The following is an 11,138-nucleotide window of genomic DNA, read 5'->3' as shown; positions in this document are numbered from 1 at the left end:
TTTATAAATAAAAACAAACTTTATATTTATAATTAATTAATATAATTTAATATATAACATAATATTATAAATATTAAATATTACATTTAAATTATAATTAGTAAATAAAAAAATCAAAAATATATAAATATATAAAAAGATAGACTAAAATCGATAACTCAAAGTTCATCATTATTTTGGGAGAAATGAATAGTATAACACCAAATATGATGTTATACTATTCATTTTCCCCAAAATTCGGAAATAAATGGAATAGAATTGGAAAAGAACGAGGGAAATAATAGAAAATAGAAGTGGGTTGAAGTTTTTATTTTATTTGTTATAATATGCTGCAAATAATTGTGATTATTATTTGTTTGTAAAACACATAATTACATATCCAAATTTTCATAATTGTTTTGTAATTATGATATAAATATTTTTATAAAGTTTCTTAATTTTACTATATTGTGAAATATTTTGAGTATATAATTATTATTTAAAATACTTTTTTGGCAAGACAGTTTTCTTCCAACTCAAATAAATACAATAACTTTTTGGATTATTACCCTAAATATGTAATATCATAATTAAGTTTTCAATTAAATTTTACTGTTTATCAGATTTTGTTTTAAAATCAATTTAATCCCACTCCAACCTGTGATTCGAATTCACATAATGGTTAATGAAAATTTCAAACTTTAAAACGGTTTGCTTCAAGTTCAAAAAAATATATATAAAATAAATACGGAATCAAAAACAAAAATTTTGAAAAAAATTAAAACAGTTAACCAACTGACTCGAGTGCAGTTTCAAATTATTTATTCAATTTAATCCGTCGAAACAAGTTTTTGTACATCCGTTGTAAGAATTAAGAATACATGTTATATCATTATCGGTTGTGTGCAAAAAAGTAAAGAAAAAAAAAAACTTTGAACTAACTTTTAGGAAAAAGTAATTTAAATTTTTAAATAAATACCTAACTGTTTTTATTTTAAGAAAAAAAATAAAACAGTAAATGTAAAAAGAAAGTAGCAGAATTTTTCGAACGAAAATAACAAACTCCGTAAGTTTCCACCGTCCGATTAATAAATATGTATTGCCCGTTTATTCTCTCTCCTCAACGAGTTGAGTAGTGTTAATAGATATCTCTAGAGAGAGAACCTGATCAGATTTCAGTGATGGACGATTCAAAATTACATAGCGGTGTGCGGCGGAGCAGAGAGACGGAGGCTACAAGCTCCGGTTCCGGTAAGAGAAGAAGATTCGATCCTCTAGATCAAGAGAATGCTGTTCAGCTGGAAAATCAGTGCCGAAGTGGAGTTGACGTGAATTTCCCGGAGGATATCATTTCTTCGGCGGAATCTGATTGTTGTGATCATGTTTTGTCGTCTCAATGCTTCAACAATGATTTGAGCTTAGATCTGAAGGTAAATTTCAAAATTCTCAAGTTATATATGCTTCGTCTGGAATCTGGATGTGAGAGAAATGAAAATCGTTTTAAATTTGATCAATTATGGTGAATTAATTAAGTGTTTGAATGTTTAATTGCAGGCGGAGCTTCGTTTCCAAACTGAAACCTCCATGTCCAGCAATGACGGTTTCAGGTTAGTAATTAATTTCATCTTCCTCTTCATGAATTCCAATTTCAAATAACCTCTTCTACTTTCTGAAACCGAAAACTAATTAATAAAAACGATTCTTAATTTTCATTAATTTTACCATTTCATGTTCTCTATATAAAAAACTTCAACGGCGTAACCTTTTTGATTCGTGTTTCTGTAATTTACAGTAGAGACACGTGTTCTCTAAGTGAGCTTTGTGGAGATTCAGAAGAAATGGAATCACCGTCAACAATGAAGACGCAACCACCAGCCTCCGCACCACCACCACCACAGGCAGCAGCAACTTCCCGTCGTAAACCGGTAACAGTATCAAATCTTCCAACGGCGGCGGAGATCGATGAGTTTTTCTCCATAGCGGAAAAGAAAGAACAAAAACGATTCGCGGACAAGTAAGCATGCCAATGACAGGCTTTATTATTCCAGACCAGTATAAAGTACAAACAGCATTTACATTTTTCACTAATTTTGTTGTTGATTCATCAGGTACAACTATGATATCGTGAACGATGTTCCAATGGAAGGTAGATACCAGTGGGTTCGTTTAAAGCCATAATTCCCCGATATTCAACCAGGTGAAAACTAGGCTAAATTACATGACCAGATTTGCCTTCTCTTTCTTCTTCTCCGTTAACTGTTCTTAATAATTCTTACAAGCATTAATTCCTCGCTGTCTCTAATTTCATATTTCAGTTTGTTTAGGTTAACTATGTCAGTAAGTAATTAATTAATTAATCCAGAGATGGAATTCACTCTTTATATGTATAGCCACATCAATTCCTAACTATGTGTAAAACATCTGCTTTAATTTCCTTGATTTGTGTACTACACCATTTTAGAAGCTTCTTCTCATTCTGCAACAAATATATAACTATCACTATTTGCATACATCTATTCAGACTTCAGTCCCTCCTTTCTGGCCTGCACTACTGTTACACACCACAGTGTCAGTAATTTTTGTGGGGTATGACTATGACTATCAATATATTTTTATTTTAAATTTTTTTTTCCATTTGCATAACATAACATAGGGATCTGAACCCACCATATTTAAAATTTAATATTTTTACAAATTTCACAAATTTTGGTGTTCTTAACTTTGGATTTGTTGAATTTAAATAGTTAGTTAATAATATTCGTAGGGTTGTAGACATTATTCGTTTGATTTTATCCGTCCATACAAAATGGGTGTATATTGAATTGGAAAGTCTTATCTTGATCATACTTTCCACATGAAAGCAAATTATTCCAATTCAAGAAGGGTCGTTGCATTTTAATACTTTTGGGTCTTAATCATAAATTAAACAAGTTATTAAAATTGAAATTAGTTATTTGTATAAATAATAAGATATGACTTTTTTATATTTTTATATAAGTTTAAAGTTGTTTCCCTTAAAAGCGAACCGGATCCGAATGCATGTGTGTTGTCGTTAATGAATTTGGTGTGAGAAACGGAAAAAGTGGCTTTTTTTTTGTAATTTGGTAGTCACACTTTTTGCATTTTGAATTAACCAGTGAATGTTCTTTTTAGAATTGGTACTTGTGCAGTACAAAAAGGCTTTATGTATCGTCTCCAAAGTCATCATACTAATCGTGTTGTGTTTGTTAATTTGTTACATTGAAATATAAATTAGAATTCATCCACCATTAATGGATGCTTGAGTGTTAAAACAATATATTTCAATGGAATTCGATACGGAAGCTCTTGTTGTGGAAGCAACTATTTTTCTTAGAATTCTTTCTAGAAAGCAAGTAAATACTTAAATGTTTATATACTAATCACGATGAATAAAAAGGTTTGTGGATAAATAATAAATATATTTTTATAATTACACCAATTAAGTCATCTTATTTTAAAATTGAAGAGAAAAAGACAATGCTGCCTAGCACTATCGTATATGATTTGCTACAAAATATCCATTTTTATTTTTTCTATAGATAGATAACCGACAATTTTGCAATGGCTTATAGCAAAATTCATTATTTGCTGCAAACTCCTAAATTGTTCATATTATTGCTAAAATTATATTTTTGTGAAAAAAATTGAAATTTGATTTGTTGTGATCTTCAAAAACCATTTTGACAGAAAAAGAGATCGGTATTGTGAAATGATAATGATTTGCTGATTTTGAGACAGATTTCCTAAAAAATATGTAAAATACTAAAAATGAGGAAAGATTTAAAAAATTTGTCTGAAATAAAAGGACTAATTTCGATGTAACTAGTGAACTCAAAATTGGTGTTTATTTTGTAAAATCTTTTTTTTTTTTGAAATATTTTTTAGCAACCCATATATGCCTACATTTGTCTTGTTTTGATCTTTTCTTCTCCAAATATTTAAGCGAAGTAGCCAATGTAAATAATTATCTGTAACTAGGAGAGATAAAAAGAAGTATTTGAAGTAATTTAGTTAAAATTCATGAACTCAATATGATTGACATGATACAGTAACAGAATTTATAGTAAACTGCAATACGATAGTAATGCTTAGTTGCTACTTTAGAATTTTTAAAACATGTACTCACTGCGAAATTACTTAAGAAGCCTTGAGAGACCCCTTTTTTGGAAGAATTAAAAACCTATTAAACAAAAAAGTTGCATAGTACGAGCCAATGGACTAAACATATCAACTCACTAGATGTGATGTGTAAAAAACAATTAATTGGTCGAATCTTCAAATCCGAAATTTTACAAACAAAATAATTAAGGGTTAAAGAAGCCAATAAAATTCAACATCGAAGTGAAGTGAGGCTGATATGTGAAATAAGTATTGATTGGAATTTGATTCCTTAACATGTCAAAATCCACGCTACAGCATCAACTCAAATCCTTTTTAACTTTTTGTAGACTAGTCGGTTTGTAAGCAAGTGAAAAAACTCAAATAAATATAAGTATATATGTTTAGTTTCTGAAATAAATATAAATAAAAGATGTAAAGAGAAAAGGGGACAAAGAGGATGAGTGGATGCACGTGGGGTGTGTGGTGTGATGTTTTGAGAATGCTTCGGATCTGATGCCCATAATATTTAATATTTGAAAGTTTTAATTTACCTACAAAATCGAGATCGCGGCAGCTAGAAAGAGAGAATGTTACTTTGCCTCTTCATAAAACCAAGAAACCCTTTTTTAAAACTGCATAGATAGACACTTGGCATGCTTACTATTGTAAGTAAGATTTATTTAAAAAAAAAAAAAAAAAAAAAAAATAGATGTATTGAATGTTAAATTATATTTCAAAACAACAGTTTGATATTTTATACACTAAACAATTTAAACTCTAAAAGTGTTGGGTATGGGTCACAGTCATATCCGCTATGGCTGCAACATTTTTTTCTTCCATAACATCTAAAAGGGGTGGTGTTCATTTTTAGAAACCACCTTGAGAAAGGAGAAAAGTAGAAAAACATAGGAAGAAGAAAGAAAAACGGGTGTTGATGGGATGTTAACTAGGCAACAATCAGCAGCAACGGGAAACCAAGGGGTGGTGCTTGTGGCGTTATATGTTGGTGATTTGTTATCATCAATGTTATTTAAGTGTAATGGGATTACTTTGTTGACTAAAAATGGTCTTGATAAATATTAAACAAGGAAGGTGTGGAGTACACACTTGTTTAAGTTTGATCAAATATCAAAGTACACTGTCATTTAAGCGCAAAACCCTTGAAAAACTGTTATAACAATTTTTCAGAGGTTTCGACTGTTGAGAAAAACTGTCAAGAAGGGTCGTTGCATTTTATAACAGTTTTGACTGTTGAGAAAAACTGTTATATGACACTTTTGACAGTTTTTCAGACAAGGAATGTATATAACCAAATTTTAGTCAGTTTTCTGGTACTCACGAAAATTACACCATCTCATTCTCTCTTTCTCTTTGATTTTATCTGAGTCTTATCCAATTGAGGATTTGGGAGTACCACCCAAATACTTCGATTTGAAAGTAATTATCACGATTCTCAGATTTCCAAGTGCCACTAAACCATATTTCTAACATTATACCGGCGTTGAAGGGCCTCCACCTCAGCGAAATATCTTTGGCCGTTGCCCACACTGATCACTTTAAACGAAGCTCATTCTATACGTTTCGTGAAAATGAGTCACAAAATCATTTTATATTTGCCTATATGTACTTGTTAGGTAAAAGGAATTAGGCTTCATATGGTCTAACCCATTAAAAAAAAAAAAAACTTGATATTGAAAAAACGTATTTTTCTGATAAACATTTGATGCTGCCCCTTTTTGAAGAGTTCCCCTCGTTTCTTATTTCAGACTAGTTTCGGTGCATGTAAATTCGTTATTTAGGGATAGTATAATATTATTTTATTATTTTACTTGTTTTTATTTTCATAATACATAATTTTAAGTTGGCTTATTTCTTACCAATTTAGATTTGCATTGATTTTATATTTTTTTATCGAATGTCTAAAATAAATTAGGTTATTACGTGTTTCAATAAATTAATTATTTGTATTATTGTATTATGTGTATTATTATATTACATATAATTTTGTTTTGAATAAGAATTTAATAGTATGTTTCTAATTGAATTTTTTTGTGATTAGTGATTGTTGAGCAATGGGAACAAAGTAAAAAGATTAGATTCGTTTGCGCATAATGATTTACCAAGAGGCGATAAGAAAACCACAACAGAAATTGATAATCAAGGATCTTCAAAAGATAAGAGAGCGTTGTATGCAACTTAAATAAAGATTTTACTTTAGAATGTATACATTGTTACATTTTGTTATCATTTCAAGTATTCTGCTACTTGTTCATATTTTGTAAATTTAGTCTATCCTAAAACAAAATCATGGTTGGACAATTGAAAATCTATACAAAATCAGAAAGAAAAATAGATAAACCTAGTCTCCAACTTAAAACCCATAATCAGAAAAGAAAATCAGTAATATCGATCTTCACATATTTGTAAGTTTAGTGGTTGCATGCATGAGAGGTGCTTCTTTAGGGCTAAAAGAGGTTCCCCCCCCCCCCCCCCCCCCCCCCCCTCTTTTCTATTAGGCCTAAATATATAAAATTTGGGTTTTGGCTCCCCTGTTCTCCAACTTTTATACATATTATATTTTCGGCCTCCAAATCAAAAGCTCAATATTTGCCACCGGTTGCAGGGAAGGAAAACAACGATGGTTGGATCCAGATGAAGTGAGGGTTGGATTCAAATGCACTGACGAGAACTTGGGAGTCGAGAGTTGGGTTTAGAGGCAACAATGGTTAGCTTTATATGTGCCGGTGATGATTGTGTTTAAGATGCGACAATGAGGATGGTCAGGAGGAAGGAAGACATCGTTGAGGGTGAATATGTCTTTTTCTAAACCGTTAAATGAATAAGTGTTCAACCGTTATATATGACGTATCTTTTTCATGACAAATAATATAATTTTATGGGTGCAAGTCAAATGAGCATGTGGTGTAGAAACTCATATCTTCAAATCGAAAATAATAATAATAATAATAATAATAATAATAATAATAATAAATATAAATATGAAGTTTGTAGATCAAGCATGTGCGTGTGGGATTTGATATCCGCATGGGGATCTCCGGGTTTGGGTTATGGGTTGCCGGGCAGATTCTTTACAACTATGCTATTCATTTTCTCCCTGTCCCCGTTTTTGGTATTTTTGAAATACATGATAAAATTTATTTAAATCGATTATTTTTTTCTTATTAACAATATCTTTAAAATTTTAATGACAATATCTAAGCCTCTAGCTTCTATATCCGCAAAAGTATTTAAACAAAACAAATAGAATATCTAATCTTAAGATTGCATTAATATCCAAATGAAAGAAACTATCTTAACGCAATATACTTGGAGCATCTATATTGGGAATGTTTTTGCACAAAACTTGTTATATAACCAACCCAAAAGCTAATTTGTAGCAACTATACAATAAAAGTTTTTAAAGACTTTTTTTCAAACTAATAAACTACTAAAGAAACTTCATTAGCTCTTTCAAAGAGCTTTAAATTAATAAGCTTTGCCATTAATTTTTTTAAGAGATCATGTATCTCATACGTTTTCAACTAATACGTATTATAAAGAAGACAATAGATACAAAAAACAATAAAATAATCAAAACAAAATTAATGAATCCTATAGATATATTTTTTTTAATTAATTTCAATTATTTAATTTATATCAATAATGTATTTATGAAGAATTTGCAAATATAACCAAATTTGCTAATTACTTTTCACAAAATAACCAAAAATTAGCAAATTTCACAAAATAGCTACTAAAATCGTAGGTAATTTTAGGGATAATATATGAAATCAGAAGTCCGAATGTACAAATCATTAATGCAAGAATTGTACATAAAAGACTTGTACATTTACAGATGGACTTCCATCGACAATTTAGACCAAATCCATCTGCGATTTTGACCGGGCCAAGTATAAATACCATTTTTTTTAAAGCCCTCATTTTTCCATCTTTCAATTTGGGAAAACTTTCTCAAAACCCTTGATTGAAGAACAAAGGATGATTTCGTTTATTCTCTCGAATTCATAGTCAACAATGTACGAATTTATAGTCAACCTAACCAAATTCGTAGTCAAACCCAATGTTTTAAAAACCGGTTTTTTAGTTGAATCGGTATGGTGACCGGTTCCCGGTTTAACCGCCGAGTGAACCGGTTTCTATATTTTTCATGTTTTTTTCTATTTTCCTACACATACATACATATATAAATTATGAATTTGATGTTTACAAGTTTAAACATTAAAAATACACATAAAAATAAGTTGTAAATGGATCAAAATACATTAAAATAATACATAACCATAAGTTTTAGTGTTTTACATCAATCCATATATGCTAAAAAGAAAATAAAATATAATTCCGAAACGAAATATAGTTTTAGATGAATACAACCACATTAAAAAACTTTATAAAATTTAACATATGTTTTTATTTAGAGAAAACTAAATATATTTGAAAAAAAAAATACCAAAGTTTATTATGCAAATAATTAATTTTCATGTGTTTTTATTCGGAATAAACGGTTTAACCGGTTTATTTTGACCGGTTCAACCGGTTTTTTCTAAAAATCGGCCGGTTCAATCCGGTTCAGATATCAATGTAAAACTGGTTATAGTTGAACCGCTCTCTCTCCCGGTTCCCGGTTCAAACCGGTTTTTAAAACATTGGTCAAACCTAACCTTAAAAAAAAAAAAAAAAGGTAAAATCGCAGATGGGGAAGAGAGGAAATCGCAAATGGAACAAAGTCCATCTGTAATTTGGTGTCCTAATTGGAAATTTTGTTTTTTTATAACATTCGTGAAATAGCAAATGAAAAGCCTAAATAGCAGATAGAATCTACAATTTTAGTGGTTATTTGCAAAAAAAAAAAAAAAAAAAAAAAAAAAAAAAAAAAGCTATTTTGTGAAAAGTAATTAGCAAATTTTGCTAAATTAATAATTTTTTCTATATTTATTTGATAAAATTTACTCCTAAAAGTCAAAACTTTTAGTCTCAATATATATGGGTGTTACATTATTTATGTTGGTTTTTTTAATAAAGGGACAACATTTATGTTATCATGTTTAAAATTATCAAAGTATTAAAGTATTTACATATATTTGAAAAATATTAAATTTCAATTAATTATATAATTAAGTTGAGATAATATATATATATATATATATATATATATATATATATATATATATATATATATATATATATATATATATATATATTCAAACTTAGAAACAACTAAAATAAACTATAAATTTAAAATAAAACTAGAGTGTTACCTCCGCTTTGCATGAAACGAAATGTCAAAGTATTGTCTCTTTAAGTTATGGGTGTAAATGAGCCGAGCTACTCGGGATCGGCTCGTTAAAAGCTCGACTCGAGATCGAATTAAACGAGCCTGAGCCAAGCTCGAGCCTAAACATGAGGCTTGTTTACTAAACGAGCTCGAGTCGAGCTTCAATTAATGGGCTCGTGGGCCTAAACGAGCTTATATATATATATATATATATATATATATATATATATATATATATATATATATATATATATATATATATATATATATATATAGAGAGAGAGAGAGAGAGAGAGAGAGGCTCGTTTAGGCTCGATTAGGCTCACGAGCCTACTAAATTGTTCACGAGTCGAGCTCGAGCTTCATTTTAAGGCTCGAATCGAGCTCGAGCTCAAGCTTCCTCAAAATTAAACGATCCGAGCTCGAGCTTGGTCAGGCTCGGGCTCGGCTCGGCTCGTTTACACCGTTATAGTATGTTTTTTATAAATTAAACCTTAATATATAAAAGGGCATTATTTTTTACTTAATCAAGAGAGAAGACATGTAATATAAAAGGGCATTATGATAAACTGCTACAAATTTCTCATGAATTGCTACTGTAAATTCATCAATGCTTGAAAAGCCCTGGCAAATAGATAGTTTTGTAGAAAATAGGTCGTTATAAATGAGGAAACTCTAGAAGTATGTTGTTATTTTAGAATGTAATGTCCCAAAAATCATGATAAAAGTTTTTTGTTTATCAAAAACTATGTTCATAAACCACAAGTCATATAAAACATTATTTCCAAACATAATCATAAAATCAGAGTATCCAATAACATCTCTAAATCAAAAATCTCACGGACGTCGTGTACAATCACGCATTCGCCTTGCACTGATCATCTAATGCACATGAAACCACAAAACCAACAACTGTAAGCCAAAACTTAAGCATTTTCCCCAAAATACCCCACACAATAATATATATGCAATGCATGCATAAAAGGCCTACAACACAAGGATGGACCGCCACCTGATCCTTTAACAATAAGTTGGGCCGCTTTCGATCTACAACATAAGTTAGATCGCTCCCTTGGGCTTACATTATCAACTGGACCGCTCGGGTATCTTGGCTTTCAGCACAAAGCAGGACCGCCTCAACCCAACCACAATATGTCGACATATGCACATAACAAATAGCATAAGTAATAATACATATCCACTAATCTAATAAATCACTACATCATAGAAACATCCTATACACGAGGATACATAACACAATCTAGTGAGCTGACATTAGTGTCTTCGACCTACGAGTATAGTGAGGAAGACTCACCTCAAAGTCTAAAGTTCACCTATACAACAAACATGGACCGAGCCTCAATCTACTACTCAAATTATTCCATTTGACCTAAAGTCAAACTTGGTCAAAGTCAGCGGCCAACAGTCAACGGTCAAAGGTCAACATCAGTCAGATTACGCCTTGCGTACATGACGCTCTACCCCCTGCATAGAGCACCAAGTGGCTTTTACGGGACAAAACAAGGCTACGCATTGCTTAGCCATAATTACACCATGCGTACGACGTTGATGTGCACTTTTCTCATTAAGTTCTTAATACAGAAGGTTACACCACCAAACTTCCAGGTTTAAGCTAGATGGATGTCTTAATGGATAAAGTCTCTGACTTTATCCATTTGCATGCATATCAAGGGCACAAACTCAAATCTAAGTCCAAAAGGTCATTCAACAGCTCAAAAACACA

The 11,138-nt window shown here is 30.6% G+C and overlaps 1 protein-coding gene across 3 annotated transcripts; it reads left to right on the top strand.

Moving 5' to 3' along the window:
• Positions 1-1,080: 1,080 nt before the first annotated feature.
• LOC111877778 (cyclin-dependent kinase inhibitor 7) lies at positions 1,081-6,373 on the top strand. Of its 3 annotated transcripts, XM_042902857.2 has the most exons (5): positions 1,085-1,409; positions 1,534-1,586; positions 1,772-1,993; positions 2,088-2,176; positions 6,161-6,373. In XM_042902857.2, exons 1-4 carry the CDS (start codon positions 1,161-1,163, stop codon positions 2,155-2,157), a joined length of 594 nt encoding a protein of 197 aa, XP_042758791.1. In that variant the 5' UTR covers positions 1,085-1,160; the 3' UTR covers positions 2,158-2,176; positions 6,161-6,373. The 3 variants fall into 3 exon arrangements, with proteins under 3 accessions (XP_042758792.1, XP_042758791.1, XP_023730051.1); XM_042902858.2 differs by lacking the exon at positions 6,161-6,373 and having other exon boundaries at positions 1,081-1,409; positions 1,775-1,993; positions 2,088-2,413; XM_023874283.2 differs by lacking the exon at positions 6,161-6,373 and having other exon boundaries at positions 2,088-2,413.
• Positions 6,374-11,138: the final 4,765 nt, after the last annotated feature.

The sequence above is a fragment of the Lactuca sativa genome, chromosome 5, assembly GCF_002870075.4.
Source record: "Lactuca sativa cultivar Salinas chromosome 5, Lsat_Salinas_v11, whole genome shotgun sequence".
Classification (NCBI taxonomy): Eukaryota; Viridiplantae; Streptophyta; class Magnoliopsida; order Asterales; family Asteraceae; genus Lactuca; species Lactuca sativa.
The sequence above is the reverse complement of the archived record's forward strand: the minus strand, read 5'-3'. Positions and strand labels throughout refer to the sequence as shown.